The sequence below is a fragment of the Acomys minous genome, assembly GCF_964271855.1.
Source record: "Acomys minous genome assembly, chromosome: 5".
Classification (NCBI taxonomy): Eukaryota; Metazoa; Chordata; class Mammalia; order Rodentia; family Muridae; genus Acomys; species Acomys minous.
The window spans coordinates 2408722-2431610 of NC_140494.1; the positions used below are offsets into that span (position 1 = coordinate 2408722).

The window sequence follows — 22889 nt, forward strand, 5'->3', positions numbered from 1 at the left end:
AACTGTTTGGTGAATATCACTGTTGATTACTGTAGCAGCTTGACCACCAGTCTAAGGTAACTCTCCTGCATATCCACGGACAAAGTTGCCAAGTCAACTCAGTTACGAAAAAAAATAGTCTTATTAGCAGATGGTTCTTGATGACCACACTTTGTGGTGCACACCTGTAATCCCAGCACATAGAAAGTTGAGGCAGGAAGATTAAAATCCTAAGGCCAAGCCTAGGCTACATCTTAGAGGGGAAGAGAGAGAGAAAAAAAAATCATAATGGATAAAAATAAATAGTAAATACAGCATACAGAAAGGATAAAATTGTAAAGCTTGCACCTCTGGAGAGAGGTTAATACCCAGAAAATATAAAGCTCCCCATGCACCGACTAAATAACAGTTAAAATAGACAAAGAATTTGGGGGATAATTCTCCCGAGAAAACGATAAGCAAAAGGCCAATAACACATGAAAAGATGCTCAGATCACGGCTCATTATGGAAATCTATAAAGCACAGCTGTAGTTACGATGGGCTATTTTGCACCTATCCAAATGGTTGTGATTTAAAAAATAAGAAAAAAAAATCATTAAAAAAATAGTGTTTGTGACAATGTAGAGATATTGGGCTGCTTATGTTGCTGGCCAGGGTATAATAGTCAGGCTACTATAGAGAGTAGCTTTCTGATTGTTGCCAAGATTAAACAGATTAACAGTGAGATTTGGCAGTTCCTTTTCTGGGTACATGCCCAAAGGAATTGAAAACATACACTTAACTGCCCATGTTGATGATAGGTAGACGTTAGTGGCCGCTGGTGTCTGTCAGTGGGTGGATGGATGAACAAAGTGTCACACCTGTATTCAAGGAGTCTGTGCAGGAGTGAAAAGAACGGAAGATTTGACATCGTGTACCAGATGAGCTGGGAAGCATGATAATGAGTGAAGTGAGCCAGATGCCACAGGACACACTGAGATCCCGTCTGTACAACCCTCTGTTACATACGTTCCCAGCTCTCTAAGCCCACCACTTTACATTTGTGAGTTGAGTGGTCTATGGTTTACAGCTCAGTAAATATGTTTTCAAAAAACCCACAAAGGTTAGTTTTTGAATTTGTCATTTCATTTTACAAACTAGTCATTTAGTCTGGACATTCTTTGGACACACAAATTGCTGTGATTTGAATATCAGATATGGACTTTGTCTTCAGAAACTCATTTTGGAACTTGATACTTATCTTAAAAAAGGAGAAACTTAGTTCTTTAGAAGTGGAGTTTTTGGTAAACCTCAGAGTTGGCCCCCTTAATTAAATACTGGTAGCTTTATAAGAAAGACTTGACATGCATTTGTGTGGTCACTAACTGACTCACTCGTGTCCTGTGATGCTCAGCACTGCTGAGGAACTCTGCTACCGAAAAGGCAATCATAGGTACAAGTCCTCTATTTGGGCCAGGACAGTGAACCAAAACAAATTTCCAAAACTTGTGGTGCTGTGCTACTAGCAATGGAGAACAAACATAAGCTAGTATAGTTAGTTAAAAAGTGGAACATTTGCCGGGCTGGTGGTGCACACCTTTAATCCCAGCACTTGGGAGGCAGAGGCAGGTGGATCTCTGAGTTTGAGGAAAGCCTGGTCTACAGAGAATTTCAGGACAGCCAGAGCTCCATGGAGAAACCCTGTCTCAACCCACCCCCCCCCCCCAAAAGTGAAACATTTAGCTGGGCAGTGGTGGCAAATGCCTTTAATCCTAGCACTTGGGAGGCAGAGGCAGGTGAACCTCTTGAGTTTGAGGCCAGCCTGGTCTACAGAGCAAGTTCCAGGACAGCAAGAGCTACATCAAAAAAAGAAACAAACAAAAACCAACTTTGAAACACTTGTATGGCCTGTTTTGCTGTCAGGAGTCTTGATTCAAATGTTGCATAGTGTTTGTAGTTTTCAATCTAATGTGCAGACAAAGAACAGCAGGGCACCACTCTTTGCATCCTTCCACATCGGGTCCTCGCACACATGGGATGATGCTGTCTGATTGTTTTGGAAGTTCTTGGTGGAGTATTTGTGACTTACTCCTTAAGACCTAATAACCAACCTTTATTATTATTATTATTTATTATTATTATTATTATTATTATTATTATTATTATTGACTAACTTTATTCTTTCTCTGTCCTTTTTATTTTTTCAATTTAAAAAATAGAGGTAAAATATACTTAACATAAAGTTTTCCATCTTAACCATATTAAGCACATAGTTCATTGTAAAGGTATTTATAGTACTGCACAACTGGCCTTGCCACTGACCCCACAATTCAGTAAGTATTATCCAGCATCCTTTCATACCTAGCTCCTGGCAGCAGCATGCTCATCAAAATATAGTAAAGTTAATTAACTGGGGAGGACTGTCCATTCAGGAAGCATTTATTCATATCTAGTTTATGGTAAAGGTTATCAGATACATAGTGAAAGCTTAAAATAGGTGTGCTTTAGAATCTGATAAGCTGGGGTTATAGCACACACCTGTCACCCCACCATGTGGGAGGCTGAGGCAAGAGATCACAAGTTCTAGGGCCCTCAAGCCTGTTTAGCAAGAACCCCAGCTCAAATAAGAAACTCAAAACTAATATTATATGTAAAATTATTACATAGGAATTGACAGTGGCCTTAAATTTTATTTGATATATGTAGCTTGCATATAAGATTTGATAATGACAGTTGTGAGGCACTAACACTAGGCTAAATAAACTCAAGAAACTAATTCCACTATTCCTAACAATTGAACACATATTTAGAAATATATCACATTTGTTGTAGAACAGAGAAAAATTTCAGCAAATCATGCTAATTCGTTTGGGTCCTCTGTGGAAAAACATCATATTGTCTCTTCTACCATCATAATCAGAAAGAAATTCCACTGCTCCCGGTTGGCATTGACATTCTTCTATGTTGATAAGAACAAAAAGAAATCTATCTTTTTTTTTTCTTTTTTAGATCTTTGAGAGAAGTGAGGCCACAGGGCCAGACTACTCCATAGAGAACTGAGATGGGCAGGTAGAAAGAGCTAGGCTTCCCAGAGCTCAAGCCCACGAGCAGGACTCTGGCTGGGAACAAAAGCCAAGGTAGGCCTGGTGAACTGCCAGAGTTTTAAGTCTGGGCAGCTAGGAGAGGTGAAAACTACAGGGAAACCCAGAAAATGGAGTCCTGTGTGCTTGAATTTATCTCAACCAGGCTCTCACGGTGAGTATCAGAGAGAAATTCCCTGTGCTCAGGCCAAGAGGAAAGAGAGATGATCAAGTGCGCCAGGGAGCACCGTTCCTTTCCATCATTATTCACTTAGCCTCATCTATTACATCCCACCGCACTTCCCCACCTCTTTCCTTGTAGAGCTTTTAGGCTCCTTTGTGTGAGCCTTACGAGCTGTGTTTTACCAGAGCCTACCCAATCTGGAGGAAGGGAATAGCCAGCTATTTTCCTTCTCACACCTTGTGTCATGTGAGGGAGAGAAAACCTATAGTATGGCGACACTGACAGTCCAGTGGCAGATTTACCAAAAGTCCCCGGACTGAAAGTGCTCCCCTCCCTGTCCCTTCAACTACATGATTAAAGGTTCTATTTGTTCATTATACTAGGCCCATTTTTCTGCAAAAACAAACAACAGGCTTATCAAAAAGCAGAAGTATATTTTGAAGAGACTAAGCAAACATCAGAGCCAGAGTCAATGTAACAAGAATATGGGATAATAATCAATGGATAGTTAAAAACGATTGTTTAACAGTGGCTAAAATGCTGAGGGCAAAAAAGCATGCAGCATGTAGTAATGAGTGGATGATGTAAGCAGTCAAAAGCCCTAAGGAAGAATAAAAAGTGCTAGAGATACGCAGTGTAACAGCAGTGAAGCATACCTTTGCAGAGCTTTTCAGTACAGTGGGCTGGGCTGAGGATATGGAAAAATTTCTGAACTGAAAAGCCAAATGGAGCATTCAGGATGCATGGGCACCTCCAAAAGGTGTAGTTTATGTGAGATGGTAATATAGAAAAGAAAAAGAACTGGAAACAGCATTTGAGGCAACAGTGCCTGGGGAATTGTGCCAAGTGTCTGACACTGAAGTATAAGGACAGTAAGAGGGCGTGTGCACAAGTCCCACCCCAGGAATGAAGCTCTGAAGCGCAGCGTCTCAGGTGCCATGGAGACGCCTTAGCATTCCAGGATAGAAAGTTAATGTGTAAACAGTGCTTAGGTCCCAGCAGTGAACAAGTATAATTTAATATAAAGACATATTTAAGTTTTCATTAATGTGCCAAAAATGAAATGTTTAGATAGAATATAGCAATAACTGGGTGTGGTGACATACACCTTTAATCCTCAGGAGGCAGATGCAGATGAATCTATTGAATTTGAGGCCAGCCTGGTCTACAAAGCGAGTTCCAGGACCACCACAGCTACACAGAGAAACCCTGTCTTAAAAGAACCCAAAAGAAATCTAACAGTCTATGTTCAGGGTCTGTATGAGGAAGACCACAAAGCTCTGACAATAGATAAAATGTAAAGACAGCACACTGGGAAGGCTAGTGTCAGGACACCCTTTTCTCCCAGTTTGCTCTGTGGATCTGATGCAGTATCAGCTGAACCTGAGCCAGTTATTACATGCTGACAAACTGATTCTGAAATTTATGTGGAAAGACAAAAAATCCAGAAGAACAAAGTTAAAAAAAAAAAAGAATGATGTTGCTAACTTGAATCTTAGTGTGAAATGTTGCAGTCACTTATGAAGATGTAGCATTGGCAAGAGGACCGACAGTGAAAAAGACCAGAGACCCAGACACAGGTGTGCACATCCACCAAGGAGCAACACCATGCTGGACTAGATGGACATTTGATTGTAAAAGTGAATTTATATGACATTAATTAAAATTAATTGAAAATGGATCATAGAACTCAAAACAGTCTAGAACGACTAAACTTCGCAGGACAACAGACCTCCATGCTTCTGCTGAGTTGATTCTACTGTAGCCACAGTACCGAAGGCGTTGTCAACAGAGGGGAGAATTGATGAGCAGGACTTGGTTAAATCGCCAGACACTTGTCTTTGAGTGACATATAGAGAATAAGACTCAGAGAAAATGTTTTCAAAAGTTGCCTTTGATGATCCTAGTCAGAAGTGCTCCAGAGTGTGAGTTCGATCCCCAGCACCCAGCTGTTGTGGCGTGTACTAGGAGGTGGAGACCGGCGGTTCCCCCGGGGCTCACAGGCCAGCCAGCCTAACCCTGCTGAGTTCCAAGTCAGTAAGAGACGCTGTCTTAGAAAATGGTGGATAGTGCTCCTGAGGAGTGGTATCAAGGTTGCTCTTTGGCATTCACATGCACATGCATCTGCACCCCTCAGCAATACAAAAATAAAGCCTAAAGTCAACAATAAGTTAACCAGGTTAAGAAGTGGGCAACCCCCCTGGATGGACACCTTGCTAAAGCAGGCACAAATGGTACAAAATGAGAAGTGAACACATGTTCAACAAATGCTCTCAGGAAATAGCAAGTCAAAGTGTCAGCAATCACTACATGCCTGTTGTCTAAATCCACAGTCCTGGCTCTGGCTGTGGACAGGTTTGTGGACCACAGGAGCTTCCAGGCATTGCTGGGAAAAACGCAAGATGGCTGTTACTTTGGAGGACAATTTAGCAGAGCTTTTGATGTTTTACCAAACTAAAACTACTTTTTACTGTACAATTCAGCCTGCATGTCCTTTTCTATTTACCCAAATGAGTCAAAAATTTATCTATATACAAAATCTGCATGTAGATTTTTATCCACAGCGAAACTTGTATGTAGGTAGCCATGGTAGCTCTTAGTAGGTGAGTGGTGGATAGACTGTGTAGCCACTGGAGCAGTCGTGAGTGTTGGCAGAAGCCATCAGGCTGTGTCCCACTGCATGTTATTCTGTAAGAGATAGAATAAAATGAATTAATTATTCTCTCCATATCAATTTAATACAAGAAATTATTATGGCAGCAGTTATTCATAATCCAGGTATTTCCTAAATAAAAGACTTATAATAAGCCTCCTTAAAGCACTAGAGCTGGGCAGATGTCAACCCTCTAAGCTGTCTTGTCTGCTTCCCACCCAAAGTCCCAAGTGCTTGCACATGCTCTCTTTGGCACAGTTGGCTTCTCCTGGTCCTTCCCTCCCAGGCAGCCTTATCATCTTCAAATATGGGGACAAAGCAGAAGTGCATGGATTTCAGCTTTATCACATATTAAGAAAGGTCCCAAAGCACTGTCTAAGTCAGCTTTTATAAATCATTTTCTTTTAGTTTTTAGACATCATCTAACAAATGTATGGCGGGATAAGAATAAAGAAATTTTATTTAAATTAACAAAAAATCATGTAAGCTTTTAAAAATGTAATATTAGCTTTATTTTTAAAAACATCCAGAGAAATAAATAAAACAAAATCAAATTCCTAGCTGTCTTCATAGTACAAGAGTGGCTAGTATACAGGCAGAACACAGAGGGTGAGTGAGTGAGTGAGCGCAGGTCTCCTAAGAAAGGGCAGTTGATGGGTAGATAGGGCTGTAGCCAGTGGTAGAGCGCTTGCTGAGGATTTCTGAGGTTCTGGCTTAGTCCCACTACTACATTAGCTTTACTCGGGAATAATTAAATAGTTGTACTTTAATGAACTATTGTCTTAATAGGTGTCACTATTTTGGCACTTTGACACTGTACCACATAGTTTACCACTGACTCTATCGGCAGTGTTCTGCGTTGACTACCATAACCAGTGCTTATTCCCAGGTGTGGTGTGACTTGAATGGCAGTGCTCCTGCTGCCTGTCACATGGTTCATGCAGCTCTCAGAAGACCTTGGTTTTATCTTTGCATCTGCTTTCCTGAGGTGTAGCTTGCTTCATTCTTTAGTCTTGATTTTAATAATTTCTGGGAATGGGTGACATATCTTTTTAGCATTTCTGCTGCTTAGTTCCTTCCCACTATATTTGTGTGGTTAATATGTAATAATTATATTTATTATCTTTTATTCTCAAAAGTTAGCTTTCTGTTAAATTGTTTATAGATCTAAATAAATTACTCTTGATTAGTTACTGAGACTGTCTCTCTAGGTTGCCTGCGCTGCCTTTAATTCTGTGGCCCAGACAGGCTTTGAGCTTGTGCTGCCCCGGCTCCAGGCCTGAGAGGCTGGGAACACAGGGCCGGGCTGCAGGTCCAGCTCATACTGTGCCTTTTGAAAGAATGATTTGCACGTAAGTTATATGCTAACTATATCTGCCTTATTATTCTATATAACTATTCATAGAACATGCATCCTAATTTTACCAAAACCCTACTTAATTTAGTGTGGTGCTGTTTCACACTTGTCCTTCCCCATGCTTTGTGTTATGGTCATGATGCACCTCACTCCTTCGCATATTATAAACATAGTGACATCTATTAACTGTTTTTCTTTTTGCTCTAAACAGCTACTTTTAAAATGAGAGAAGGAATATTGTTATTTATATTTTCTCATATTTGTATATTTTTTGTTTTTTTCATTTGCTTCTACCTGAATTTTACGTAGTCTAGAAACAGCATGACCTCTTTTTAATTCTCACAGGAAATTCTGGACTATTTGTATATTTGTCCTATATGACCTTACACTGTCCATGTTAGATTCCTCTGTCGGTTTTGTTTCCTGGCCAGGATCACCATTCATGGTTTTTTAAATGTCTCCTGCTGCCACAGCAGTGTGAACAAGGCAGGCACTGTCCGTGCTGTAAACAGTTGAGGTGGCATGTGACCTGTGTGTCTAAGTAACACAGAAGAACTGGGGGGAGCTGGCCTGTTGCGTTCACCGCAGTTCCGGAGGTTTCTTTCCATGGCTTGTCACATCTTGTTGGCACTCCTCAGTGGGCACAGTGGAACTGAGTTATCTGCACTCTAAAGCAGGAGCGTCTTAAGTCACAGTTGTCATTTTTATTATCATTTAGTTACGAGTCTGAGTGCACTTAAAATGAAATGATTTCCCTTTAGAACTTGAACACCAGCATCTTTTGAGTGTGTACTTGTATGTGCAGGCAGGCCATGTGTGTAGTGTGTTGAATGTGTGCAGGGAGGCTGGAGGATGACAGTGCTCAGCCCTCCCTCCTTGAAACAACAGCCTCTTACTGAACCTGCAGCTAGGCAGCAAGTCCCGGCCATCTGCACCTCCGTCCTCCCTCCTCCTGCCCGCTGCGAGGGTTCACAGGCGCACAGGGCTACGCCTGCCTTTTCCATGGGTGCTGAGAATTTAAACTCAGGGCCTCGTGTGTGCACAAAGAGTTCTAGCCCAGCAGTGTTTTAGAAGTAGCCATGAAGAAAGTAGTCCATGCAGAAATCCCTTCAATCCTTTTCACAGTGCACTCACTCTCTGTTGGCTAGATAATGCTGGAGGCCGCCATATCTGCGCTTGGGCAGGATCCAGGCTCCCTAGAAGTGAGGCTGCTTAGGATGAACTCTGGTGGCAGCTGCAGGTCTCAGGTTGGCCAAAGAAGGAAGGAAGCTGTGAAAAAAGATGGAGAAGAGAGAAATGAGATTCTAGCAACTTCTCTGGTCAGTCAGGGAGTACAGTGAAGTTACATAATGAGCTCCGCACTTGCTGTCTCCTTGAAGGGAGCAGCCAGCTGGAGATGCTACAGTGCATGCTTTTCTGCCTTGCACTAAGGACCTAGCATGCTGATGTGCAGGGTGTATGTTTCATTGGATCCCTGAGGCTGCGCTCACCAAGAAGATGAAGTAAAGAGTCAGTGGCCCTCTTTAATACTGTTACCCCCTGGACACTGGACTGCGGTCCATTTGTTCTTTCTTGGCTGGAGACAGCTGAGAGAGTATCTGGAGGCTTGGCAGCTGTTTCCCTTAGCTCATCCAGAATACTAACATTTGAATAAAATAACAGGGTTATTTCCTAATAGTATAATTATTAGCTCTGAAATGAGTCCCTATTCTGGCATCCAGATCATTACTGACAATGTGTGACCTGGTACCCTAGCTCTTGGCCATTCCTACGTTACCTCAGAACAATTTGGATCCTCTGTTCATTGTTATTTTGTTTGTTTCTTGCTATGAAGTTCTGACGGGCATGGAACTCACTGTGGATCAGGTTGACCTTGCACTTGTGCTGATCCTCCTGCTTACCTCCTGAGTGCTGAGATTGCAGGTGTGCAGCACCTTACACCATGACCATGTCTGGCTAATGTTTGCTTGTTTTTAAACATTGTTTTCAGATGTATATAACACTGGAATATCTAAAACTATGACCATAAAAACCTGAAATATCAAACAATTAGGACATATAAATTTAATTTTCTATTTCTTGAATTTCATACAGCATAATACCTAAAATTGAAATTTTATCATATAATATTAGTGTGTTTTAGAATAAATGATAGTCTTTTTTGACATTAGTGTAATGTTGACTCCTTGGGAATACCTTTTTAGGTGACTTGGTTTTGGAATGTCATTCTTTATGAGGTAGCCAGGTGAGCGCTTTCCTTCAGTAGATGTGCAGTGTGAACGGTGGAGCATGGGAGGCCGCAACGCCACCGGTCCCTTCAGAGCGGCTGTGTCCGCAGTGCTGTGACCGGTGCCCGTGTGTTGGAAGTTCCCTCTGTAATCCATGTTTTCTGCCTTCTGTTTTTGTATATTGCTGCAGCTAAAGAAGTAAACAGGTCATGGCACGTTTAACAAAAAGACGACAGGCGGACACAAAAGCTATCCAGCATCTTTGGGCAGCCATTGAAATTATAAGGAACCAGAAGCAGATTGCCAACATTGACCGTATTACAAAGTAAGTAATGTAAACAAAAGCACCACTGTCGTGTCCTACTTGCCTGTCTCCTGTACTGTCCATACGTTACTAGCAACTAAAGTGACTGCCTTGCAGAAGAGTACAGAAAAGGGAAATGAACAGAAACACATGTAGACAGCTTGTATTTAGAAAACTTGTAAATAAATGCTAGATAAATAAAACATCAATATATTCTGTTTATAGTAGTTTTTCAATTATAATTTTTTGGCTCTTAAAAGCTTTTATTAAAAAGGCTTATTAGTCACTTGTTTTATTGCATGAAGCTATCTAAACAAAATCTATTGCTCATGCTTATTTCAATGAAGATAAACATGTTTTGTGTAGTAAACAATATTTTTTGAGTACTTTTAGCCCACTAGGAGAAATTAGGTTGAATACACATTACGTTTAAAAAGAAGATTCCTTTTTCCTTTTCTCCCCAGTTTCTAATGCTATTTGTTTTAGTAGACAAAGATTCAGTATGGACTCCCCCCGCCCCCAAACAAAACGAAACAAACTACCTAATGGATCTTCTTTCTTACTTATTTTGTACTAGGAAGGCAGCTAGAAATTTGATTCTGTTTTTACTTATTTCTCTGCATGCTTTTCTTTTCCTTTTTTCTTTTCCCCCTGAGACAGGGATTCTCCATGAAGCCTTGGCTGTCCTGTACTCGATTTGTAGACCAGGCTGGCCTCTAATTTAACTCCTAGAGATCCGCCAGCTTCTGCCTCCCTGAGTGCTGGGATCACAGGTGTGCACCACCACGCCCGGCTCTCTGGATGCTTTAAAAAAAAAAAGCTAGTATTACATTTTAAAAAGCTTACTTGATTTTTTTTTTGTTAATTTAAGTAGGACTTCTTTATTCTTATCCTGTCATACATTTGTTAGATGGTGTCGAAAAATTAAAAGCAAGCAATTTATAAAAGCTGATTTAGACAGTGCTTTGGGACCTTTATTAATATGCAGGAAAGCTGAAATCCATGCACTTCTGCTTTGTCCCTGTATTTGAAGAGGCGGCTGCATGAGAGGGAAGGACCAGGAGATAGACAAGAAGCCGACTGCAGCCCCGCCTGGTGTGGACTAAACACAATGATGCCCAAAAATGTGGAGAAGGAGACTAAAATAAATAGCACATTGCTTTATTTATTACTTAATGGCTATTTATTTTTAAAAAGCAAGCATTTTGAGATATGGTAATTAAGTACAGAAAGGGAGAGGGACACTGATATATATCTTTTCAAAGATCTCAGGCTGGGTATGTAACACGGGTCAGTGGTAAAGCTCACATGTTTCACAGGTGAGGCCCTAGGTTTACTTCACTTCACTGGGGGGAAAAAAAATCTCAAAACAGTAAAAAGATACTAAGTGTGCTCTAGAGATTCGTAAGAGCCATAGCTGAAATGGTTGTAGCAGAACACTGAAATTGTTTGGGTTGAAATTTTAAAGCATGTTTAAGCATGTAAGTTAGAACAGTTTCCATTTCTCAGGTGATTGCTTTTTTCCCCTGTGGGGTCTTTCTTGAGCAGATTAGGGTACCCACCAAGACCCCAGGAGTCTCACGCATGCTGCTGTTAGGGTAGCAGGCAATGGCGCATGCATCTGTTGACTACTTAACACCTGTGTGTTTATTTGGCATAAGTGAAACTAGAGAAAGACACACTGGGCAGCACACATCTCCCTTTCATTATGGATCATTATGCGATTTCACTTTTCTCCTTTCTTCATCAGTAGAACTTTGAATATGTGCCCATGCTATATTTTTCTTTATTTCCTAAGCTCTATAGTTGTTAAATATAGATACACTTGTTCACCTACCAAGTGGTCATGGTTTTACAAGTCTCCCTGAAGGTGAAGCAGAGGACAGTCTAGGAACTGCAAGCCTAGTGCCGATGCCCATTCCCTTGGGGTCCCTCCTGCCTGAGGTTGGCACTGGCAGTGATGGAAAGTAGGTCTGCTATGCAATCTGCGAGTCTTGCTCTGCACTGTGAGAAGGTCAGATATTCTCATAATTTCCACAAATTTTAAATCAAGGTCCTCCTCTTCAATCATGTCAGAATACACAGGTATCTTTTAAACTTTGAAAATACCTGATGGTGCCCAAACCCATAGGTGAGTTTTTGTCAAGACCTTGTTTGCCATCTCTGCTGACTGGTGAGCAGCCCCATTATTAAAAGTTATATAAAATCCAGTTTTATTGGCTGGGTGTGGTGGCACACGCTTTAATCCCAGCACTCAGGAGGCAGAGGCAGGTCGATCTTCATGAGTTTGAGGCCAGTCTGGTCTACAAAATAAGTCCAGGACAGGCAGGGCTGTTACACAGAGAAACCTTGTCTTGAAAAACAAAACAAAATAAAACAACAAATTGCAGTTTTAGCCATGTATCGAGTCTTACGGCCTTTGAGGTTACTGCTCATGGCTGTAGGTGTCGTGTCTAACTAACACTGTGGAATGTTGTGGTTCTGCCTGTATCTTACTTTATTATTTTGATCTATAAGCTCCTCAGCCGCCTCTTTATTGTTGTTCTCCTTTGGGACTTGTATAAGGAAATTGGGATATTTGTTCTGCAGATCCCACGCTCTAGTCTTTCTGGTTGTACTGTTTTGCTCTAGTGGCTCAGTGTGACTCCAGCCCTGGATGTCACTATACATGATGGTTGGCTCTCAGAGGCGTGGGCCGTGGGCAGGCTGGGCAGGTGGCACTGCCCTCTACCTTGGGAAGCACATCTTAGCTGTGTCTCCTTTGAATATTAGGAGCCATTCATGCTAGGTCTGAGAGGTTAGGATGGTGAGAGCAGTGGGAGTGGTCTGTTCCATCTGTGTGCTTCTAGCTAGAGTGCTTTCCTACGGATCAGCGTCTCTGCACCTCATGTGGCTGCTACATGGTGCACAGCAGAAAAGGGTGTTTGCCTTTCCCAGTTTTAAAAATGGCTTTGTTAGTTGATGACTGTGGACTTCCTAAGTGTCATTTGGAATTCATACGCCAAATGTTTGACATGTTTCCATCCATACCTCTTATGACCTCATGTTATCACACACACTATTGCTTATTTTTATTTAGTATGCTGAATTTTTGTTTCCCTGTAGTGCATATGTAATTTTCTGTTGTTGTTGGGTTTTTTGTTTTTTTGTTTTTAGTGTGTGTGTATGTGTGTGTGTTGTTGTTGTTGGGTTTTAGTTTTGACACTTGTCTGCTTTGCAGCTTTGTTCAGCAATGGTGTGGTCTGCTCTGTGCTCCTGGCCCAGACTTTGTGTCTCAGGTTCCCTCTTGTTCTTGTTCTGTTTTGACTTCTCTTCGCAGTGCAGGCTCTTGAACTTGGCCCTGACTTGTGAAGTGCTTTGCTTCACTTACTTTACATTTGGGTTTGACTTTAACTACTTCTGATGTACACTTCTGTAGTCATTGACTTCCTGCCTTACCTTGCATTTGAAATAGTAGACTATGGCTTCTCTGCTTTGAAGGTATATCCTGAGTGTGCTCGCCTTTGGTGCTTCGTTTGGATTTGAAATCACTTCTTGAATTTGCATTAGATTTATGTCTCTGAAGTTCCTGTTTGTGCCATTTTTTAATTGACAGAAATGTGGCTTTATGTTTTCTTAAGTTTAGCCCTCACCCCCATACCACAGATCATCATGCAGATAGCCTTTTTTTTTTTTTTTTAAAGAAGTACAGTGTTTATTTATTTATTTATTTTGGTTTTTCGAGACAGGGTTTCTCTGTGTAACCTTGGCCATCCTGGACTCACTTTGTAGACCAGGCTGGCCTCGAACTCACAGCGATCCGCCTGCCTCTGCCTCCCAAGTGCTGGGATTAAAGACATGCGCCACCACGCCCGGCTGCTAGAAAGCCTTTTTTTATTTAAATAATTTATTCAGATTACGTCTCAGTTGTTATCCCCTCACTTGTATCTTCCTATTCCCCTTCCCTCCCTCTTTCACCCTCCCCTAGGTCTGTGACAGAGGGGAACCTCCTCCCCCACCATATGGTCATAACCTATCAGGTTTCATCCTGGTAGCTGCTTACCCTTCCTCTATGTGCCACCAGGCATCCCCACCAAAGGGAAGTGGTCAAATAGGGGACACTAGAGTTCATGTCAGGGTCAGTCCCTGCTCTCCACACAGCTGTGGAGAATACACTGTCCATTGCCTAGATCTGCAGAAAGTCTTTTTACCTGATTCCATCAGTATTGGTGTGTTTTTTTTGTTTGTTTGGTTTTTCAAGAGTGATCCCCCTGTCTCTGCTGGTATTAAAGGTGTGCACCACAACACCTGGCCAGTGTTGGTGTTTTAATTCCCAGAATTCCACTAAACATGCAGCTTTTTCCTGGAAGGGAGCTTTAGCTACTTAATTTGAGCATCTACAGGGTATACTATTCTCCTTTTTTTGTGAGTGTATGAAATTCCACGTGGTTGTTATTACTCTTCTGAGATTGTCCAGGGCTTTGTACTGAGAAGCTGTTGGCTTATATCATGTACTATTTATTTATCTTTATTTATTTATGTGAGTTTTTGCCTGTGGTGTACATGTACACTGTGTGCATGCCTTTGGAGGTCAGAGGAGGGCGCAGGTCCCCTGAACTAGAGTTAAAGTGGCCTGTGAATGCTGAGACCTTGGCCCATGCGTCTAAAGGGGCTCTTAACCACTGAGCCATCCTTCCAGTCCCTCTCCCGTGTGCCCTGAGACATCCTCTTGGGCAGGCCTCCACGGCTGTCAGTGCCAAGTGGGGCTGTAACTGGGAAGCTTGTCCTCGCCTGCCTAAAGGAAGGACAGTATCCACCTAAGAAACAGAATGGAGCTCCTTAAGAAAGATCCTCAAGGTATAATCTCAAGTCAGTTTTGGTCTGTCAATAAAACCATTTTGCTCTTGTAGTAACTGATGTTTAATTATCATAAAGTTCATATGAATCATTATTTTATTATAAAGGCTAGTCAGTTTAGGGTCATCATCTGTGAGTATGACTAGAAAAGCAGCTGTCTTTGACTGCAGTGCCTGTAAGTGTGAGGGGCAGTGGGTGCGTGTGTAGCACCTCTTCTGTGTGGTTTGAATAGATGTTTTTATGACAAAGCTTGGAAACATTTGGCCTCAAGTGACCCCCGTGTTCAGGGTATTAGTCCTCGTGCTTTAGAAGTGAGTTGAGGTACAAAGGATGAAGAGTGCTGTGAATAGAATCTGCCACAGAAGTGAAACTCACACTTTGAGTTTCTGGATCCTGGTGGTCCCTCCCTCATTGTTTCTGGATCTTTAAATGGTCTGGGCATTAAAACAACTGCAGGAAAAATAAGGTGCAAGGTCACCTCCTTTTTCTCCTTAATCTAGACAGAGTACTCACATCGGCCATGGATAGTTATAACACAGTGTTAGAGGGTCAGGTCACTCTCAGGGTTACTAGAGGACAGTCTAAGCCCGTGCTGATGCAGTTTGTATGGATCACACTTGGCTCTCCTGGCCAAGCAGAGTGTTTAAAACAGGAACACTACCTCAGCTGCCTGCTGGAGCTGCTAGAGAGACAGTTAAAGAAGTCACTGGCCAGGTTTCCTCCTTGCCCTGAGCACTCGGCTCTGCATTTCTAGTGCCGTTTGGATGATAGCATCGTCTCACTTGAGTTCACAATTAATTATACGTATTGCTTACTTTTAGGGTCAAATCCAAATTAGAAAGTGTAGTTTCTGACCTCTTGTGACATATTTGGCATTGACATTTCTGAGTTCTCCTGGACTTCCTGTTGCTACAAACATACCTAGACCTAAATGGTAAGTCCTGTTTGTGCTTAGCCTTCCTGTGAAGGTACAAGTAGGCACACATGGCTCACTTTCTAGGATTCTGTGACAGCCAGTTTCTAGGAATTACTTGAAATGTTGTCCTGTCTCTCTTTGTGAGATTTTATTCACTCAGGATCATCAGAGAAGGGGAGGATGACCGCTGCCTAAGTAGCCCTTTAGAAGTGGCCGTCTACCCTCACTGTCCTGCTCATGTCCTCACCGTGTCACTTCTGCATCCATTCAGGTTCCACTGACTTTTGTATCTGAGAGATTTGTAGACTTTATCACTGTTATCATTATGACTTCACGTTGGGCAGATGTATAGGGTGACTGGGGTGCTGTGGTCATGTTGCTTCTTCTGGAGGGTAGATTTTAAGACACTCATCTTGCCTTAGAAACGTGTTTGTTTGCATACGTTTGACGTTTCTTCCAGTCTGTGAATTTAAAGGCAGGGGACCTGAGAGCATAATTAACCATGAATGAAACAGCAGCATCAAATGCGGAGAGAGGTGTGGCACAGAGTTCGGCTCACCCCGGGGGGTTAGAGGATAGTGACTTACAACCCTGCAGACTTCACCTGAGAGAAAGTCACAGAGAGTTTGGAGGGCCTTGAGGAGGGAGAGATCCAAACACAGATGGACTGGATCCTGTGAAGTGTCTGTGGGAGACGGCAGAAAGGTCAGGGCAGGAGTGTGTTCAGTGCCTTCACTGACGCACTTAACCGCTAGCTAGAGAGAAATAAATAGCTGGGATTTTAAAATACAGACACAGTTAAAATGAAGCACACTCATCATCTCCTTTTGAGCTAGGCTAAAAGTTTCCTACGTATTGGGCATCTGCTTTCTTGTGTGGTGCTCTGGAGCTGCCTGGCATCCTCCTGCCTGTGTTGTGGTACTCCCATCCCTTCTCACCTCAGGAAGGTGGCACTAACCACCAGTGTGCCTTGCTCTTGCCAGCCTTTCTCTGGTTGCACACAGAGTCTACACGCAGAGCTCCTTACTCAGCTGAAGACTTTGTCTTCGGTACAGGAATTACATTTGCCATCTCTGCGTGGCCTGATGGAGGGCCAGCGCGCACTGCCGGGTGGCATTCGCAGGCTTTCCTTTCTGTCCTCCTCCTCAGCCCCATGCTCACCAGTGACCTCTCTCATTTTCACGTGTGACTGTGTTCTTAGAATCCTCTTGGCTCCCATTGTGCATGAAGCCCAGGCCCCTTCTCAGTTAGATCCATCGTGTCTTCTTTTACGTGCAGCCTCTTCCCACGTGTTGTGTGAGAACTTCACAGATGCTGGATTTTGTATTTTTCCCATTGAAGATCAAAGTCATCCGATACACCCTTTTAAGACCTACCGCACAGTCTTCAAGATACTGGTTTTGGTATAACTAGCCCTAAGTCTGCTCTGTTTTCATAGTAATGTGCTTAAGTTCGTTTTTTTCATTCTTAAAGTTTCTTAGACGCCTTTGAAGATGTTTGCTGACTGTGAGTATCTTAGAACACATGGCTCATATTGACGTGAGTGGGAAACAGCAGCAGCTGGGACAGTGACACTAGTGAGTGTTTAGGTTGCAGCTGGAGCTCCGTGGTAGGGTGCCTGCCTAGCATGTGTGAAGCCCTGGGTTTTGTCTCCAGCATTGCATGTGTGCACACACATGTGCACACCTGCACACTCACAGAATACTAGCAGCTGGTTAGCCGCATTAACGGAGGAAGTAATTTCAGGAGGGCTGCTGTCGAGGATAGCATGGAGCCATCATTTGGTGGCACTTAATTTTCACAACTCTGGCGTTGGCGTCACTCCCTCTTCCTCCCTGCTTATTGTTGGTGATACAGCAAAGCTTAGAGTGCAGCATTGGGTAAGATCATGCCAGCTGTTGGGGACAAGCACAGCTCTGGGTGTTCTCTGCTCATTACATTGGTGTTGCTGATGTCTCCACTGACTGTAGATCGCCTTGTGTTAGATACTATTTCCTTCATAAATTCTGTGTTCTCTGAATATGTCTTCAGTTTTGAGCTTGGTTATTTCTTCAACTTTTTACCAGAATGGCTTCAAACTCACAGAGATTCACATGGTTCTGCCTCCCACATTTTAGAATGAAAGGTGTATACCAGTATACCAAGCTGTCCCATAGAGTTCTTTATGAGTATGATTGGATCCAGTCCTTTCCCAGACATTCTATGCTTTTTAATTCTTTAAGAGTTTCTTTTATTCACCAAGAATGACAACTCAAGCCACTGAGGTTTGCCTTAAGTGTGAGATCAGCCTTGGCCACAGAGTGAGATTCTGTCTCAAAAAACCAACCAAATAAGTAAGTAAATAAAATAAATAAGAAAAATAATTTTTCTGTTTAAAAAAAGATTTATTTTACTTTTAATTATGAGTGTATAGGTTTGTGCACATGAGTGCAGATGCCTGCAGAGGCCAGACGGGGACATCAGATCTCTTGGAACTGGAGTCATAGGCAGTTGTTTCTACCTAGTGTGGGCGCTGGGATTTGAACTCATGTCCTCTGGAAGAACATTGCATGCTCCTAACCATCAAGCCATCTCTTCAGCTCAGAATTTCTTTTTCTCAAGACATCTACATTTTGTTTTACTGCCATAACAGCTATACCTCCCACAGATCAGTTTTTAGTCCATCTGTTTTCTGTGGCCAGTCAGTGAGTCTCCTTTCTTTAGAATCTAGACACAACTGTTAAAAAATGAAGAAAAAACCCTTTTGTAAAAAGAAAAACTGTAAAACTGCTGAAGAGGGAGAGAAAGGATTGTAGGAGCCAGAGTGGTCAAGACTACCACAAGAAAACCCACAGAATCAACAAACCTGCATCAAACAAACAGGGGCTCCCTGAGACTGAGCCGACAGTCGGGGAGCTCATATGCACTGTCACAGGCCTCTGTATATAAGCTACAGCTGAGTAGCTTGGTATTCTTGGGAGACTCCTAACAAAGGAGGAGCAGCCGCTGTTGCTAATGCTTCTGCCTGCTTTTGGGACCGTGGTCCTCCTACTGGGATGCCTCTTCTGGCCTTAATATGGGGGGAGGTGTCTAATCTCACAGCAACTTGATGTGCCATGTTTGGTTGACATCCCTGGGAACCCTGCCCTTTTCTGAAGGAGGAAGAAGAAGAGGAGGAGGAGGAGGAGGAGATAGGAGGGAGGAGGTGAGAGTAGGAGGATTGGAAGGGAGAGGAGAGAAGGAGAATAAATATGAGAGAATAAATTTTTTAAAAACTGTAAACAAAAAAAAAAAACAAAAAAAAAAACCAAGACCTATGACAACCCTTACTGTGTGGTGGTTTTTATTAGCAGTGCGGCCTTCCTTCCCCATCTTTGTGCGTGTGAGACTTTTCTATTGGTTTGGGTTAATCCCATACCCAGAGTTCATAACGGACACACAACATACTCAACAGTCTTCAATGGCATTTGCTAAATGCTGAGGGCATGTAGACTCTTTCTATTCATTGATTTGGCTTTAGGAACTGAAAACCTAAGATCTCTGATAAACCAGGCAGTTTGTCCTCCCACCTTTGCTGTTAACTAGTTTGGTTTTATTGAAAAGGTCATCCCCTTCCTTTGAGAAACCAAGACCCTTTGCCCTAGTATCTTCGTAGAGACCAGGAGGTTTTCATGATAGGCAATGCTCCCTGTCCTCCTTACCACCCCAGCCAGCTGGCACCTTCGTGCTGGGGATTGCCTCGCTGGTTCTAGGTCAAACGAACTTGAGCATCCCTAGTCTGAAGATGTGAATCGAAGACACTTTTCAGTCTGCAGCCTCAAAGTGGTACTCAACAGGTTTGCATTTCAGAATTGAAGCCTCCCAAATGCTCAGCTGAGAAACTTTATGCAGAGACCCCAGATCTAAAGCACTTGTAGCTACCAGCATTTTGATTAAGAATGTTTAATGAAAAGAATATTCTTTTTCATTGTTCACTTTTTTTGGTCAGCATGGTTTAAGGTCAGTTTGCTGAAGATATTGGTAGTGGATTCCGATGAGATATCCACATTTAACACATGATAACAGTAGTATTTTCTAAAGGGAAGTAGAAAAACAAGATGCCACCTCCACCGTGGGTGCTCCCGGCCAAGCCTTTACCTGAAGTCCAAGTATGGAAACAACCAGGCCTAGGGCTGCTTAAGGGACAAAGAGTTTTGGGTGTAGCTCAGTGTTAGAGTGCATGTTTGGCTTAAATTCCTCATATGCGTGCATGCGTGCATGTGTGTAATTGGGAGCACACACACTCAATTAAAACAACGTTTAAAAGAAGTAAATGGGAAGTAAGAGTCTGGGAACTAAGTGATAAAGGAAGGTGGTCAGAGAGGGCAGCTTCATGTCTCTGCCTGTCTTGCCCCTCGCTGTCGTGTCTTTTTGTTCCCAGCCTGCTCAGGTACAGGCCACTGCACTCTGATGTACAGATCCAGATCACTTAGCATTAGTTGTCATTGATAGTTCTCTTCTTTCCACTGAAGTCTTTTCTGTGCTAAATTATCCAACTGAAGACAATGCCTTGGTTGCATGGGAATTGTGCTGTTTTAGTGCTTTATTCTGAACATCCCTGCCTCTGGTAGAAAGTGCACTCGGCTAGGTCCCGTGAATGGAAATGTACTAAATGAGATCAGAGGGATTTGAAAGATAATTTAGACACAAGGCCTAGTGAATTTGCTTCTTTCTTTCACCAATAGTCTGAATGAAGTGTATGATTTTCCTGTGAACATTTTTTATAAATGAGATTAAAACAAATTGTCAAATTATATATAATTTTAAAAGAATACATTTTAATTTTAAAATGAAAAAAATACCTATTTTGTGTATGTGCACGCAAGCATGTGTGCATCTGTATGCTGTGTGAAAGTCGTATGAAGGTCAGAGGACAGCCTGAGGGAGTTGATTCACGTCTTTTTGAGCAAGCCCTGCCAGCTGGACGTGGGTGGCGTTGAACTAAGGTGTTGATCCAGATTGCTCAGCATACTCTTGGAATAAAGTGGCTTCTGACCGACCACCAGAATGGCAGCTATTCTCAAGCCTGAGAACCTGTGATTAAGTGTGGTGCTCTTCACCAAGAGTGGGAGGGCCTGTAGCCATGAATTAGTGTTTCGGTGGGCAGGAATATGTGCAGCACTTCCTGGTAGCCATTCTCCCTTAAGTGAAGTCATTTTTTTAAAAAAACTCTGTGCTAGGTTCTCAGTTCTTCATTTAAATGTGGTGCAGTTTCTGAGATTGAGTCATCACTGGGTTCATAGGTAGATGATAAGTCTCAGGGGAAATGGCTCATACAGCTCCTTACTTTTCTAAAAGTGATAATCATTTTCTGTTACAGTTAACTGTATATGTTTGCTTGTCTTGTGGGGGTGGAAGGTTTTCAACAAGCAGGGGAGATAAACATCTTAACATTTTCTCAGCTTGTTTGAATGCATTGCCACCGTTGTAAAGCAGTATTCTGGGGCTCCAGACAGTGGGAGGAAGACTGCAGGAATGGAAGTGAATGGGAAAGGTGAAGAGACCGAGTGTCCAAAGAAATCGAATATGTCATTTAATAATTATACATTTCTACTCTGGTGACTTTTTACACTGAATCAAATTGCAATAGAAGACTAGAAGGTCTTTGTAACTGTTCCTCAAATGAACTGACACATCACTCCTCATAGTTACTAAGTGTTTATGCCATTTCCTTTAACTTTAAGAGAAGTGAGAACCAGTTCTTGAGTTAGTTTTCACAGAGCAGAAAGAAAAGGGTAAGGCTAGAGAGTTGGTAAGCAAAGATGCTGCAGTTACTGAGGCAAAAGTAAAACTCTTAGGTGTTTTAGCCCAGTGCTCCAAAGCAGCCTGAGAGCACAGCAGCTCAGAAAACCCATTTTCGTGGCGGAAGTCCACGGATACAAATGTGTCAAGGAATAACCAGATGCAACAATGTTCTTCACTTGGCTGCCCAGGACCGGAAACAGAAAGTCCTGAGGAAAACTTGCTCTAGCCTGCACCGTACAGCCACTTTGCTAGTAGCCATCTTCAAGTGTCTTGTGGGGTGGTGGCTAGTTTAAGAATTCCCTGAGAAAGCTAAAATAAGGCACTATTGCTACCTGAGATGTATATTTTACCGAAGTCCTAAATGAAACCGCCCAGGCAGATAAATTTAGGAAGGATACACCTGGTTAGTAAGGCTCAGCGTGGACCATAAACACTAGCCAAACCCTACATAGCATGTAAAGTCAAGCCCTCTTTACGTCACTCTCACACTCTCTGATTGCCAATGATGACACAAGTGGCGACCTCCATGTGTGACCCCATGAGATGGGTGGCCCTGTGCAGAACACAGTTGTGTTAGTTGGAAATAGTAAGTAGTGCATGCGTTACCTTCAGACCACAAATGTGTAGAAGAAGCACTTCTGTTCAGGCTGGGTCCCATCCCCAAGGACTCTCATGTATGTGCAAATATTTCAAAGTCTAAAACAATTTACAAATCTGAATGACTTCTGGTCCCAGGCATTTTGTAAAGGGAGATGACGTTTGTGCAGGGGTTCTTAGAGCTATGTAGGACTAGCCAGCTCCTTAGCAGGTGCAGTGCTTCCCAGCTCGTCAGCTGCATTTAAATTAGTTACTGTGTTCCCTATCCTGTCCGTGTTGAAATGGCTAGCTTCTGTAAATCTGACCATTGGTTGCGTCGTTTCTGTTTGTTCTCTGCTTAGAAGGTAGTCTCACACCAGAATAAGAAAGTCTCCAGTGTTTCCCTTCGAATGCTTAGTGGTTTTATTTTTGACATTTAAACCTTATCTGTTTAGGATTTGCTTATAGGCACAGATGACCACAGGGCTCAATCCTCCCTAGCCCCATCCCTGGCAGCCTGGACGGTGTCACAGAGCTGTGCAGTAACTGCCAGTGACACGCTGCTCCTTTGCACAGCCTGCAGCCCCTGTGTGCTGTCTGTGGTATCCATGAATGTCAGAATTGTCCGGATTCAGACTTCTCCGTTTCCATTTATCATGGTTTTGTTCATCTTCCTGAGCGGTATTTGAGGTGCCGGTCATGTCGATGAGCCTCTCTTTTATACCGCAGTCTGGGACTTGGGCTTTGGATTAGTGACTGCGTATGGGCTTGGCATGGAGTCCTTAGCACCTGACCCTATTAACTAACTAATGAGTGAAAAGAATCATTTGGCTTTGTTATATAAATTGTTCTAATTTTACTATCTTCATTTGTATTCCAAAAGAATTTATAAAAATATTTAAAAGTAGTATGTCAGCTGACTTTTAAGGTTTCTGAATATGTGGTTTGCAAATACAGATTCCATTGACTCCTTGTTGGGTTTTTGCGCCTTTTCTGCTCACTGTTTTCAGCGTGTTAAAGAGGAACAGCAGCA

General features: G+C 42.5%; 1 protein-coding gene across 13 annotated transcripts in view; it reads left to right on the plus strand.

The window, feature by feature from the left end:
• Window positions 1–22889, plus strand: part of ZMYND11 (zinc finger MYND-type containing 11) — an 85422-nt gene that overhangs the window by 22409 nt on the left and 40124 nt on the right. For 10 of the 13 annotated variants that reach the window (XM_084782782.1, XM_084782783.1, XM_084782774.1 and 7 more), the window contains exon 2: window positions 9652–9786. In XM_084782782.1, the coding sequence (XP_084638908.1) occupies window positions 9671–9786 (116 nt within the window). In that variant the 5' untranslated portion in view covers window positions 9652–9670. Of the gene's footprint in view, window positions 1–2985; window positions 3097–7087; window positions 7229–9651; window positions 9787–22889 lie in introns of those variants that run through there. The other 3 variants (XM_084782779.1, XM_084782781.1, XM_084782780.1) reach the window with 2 other exon arrangements.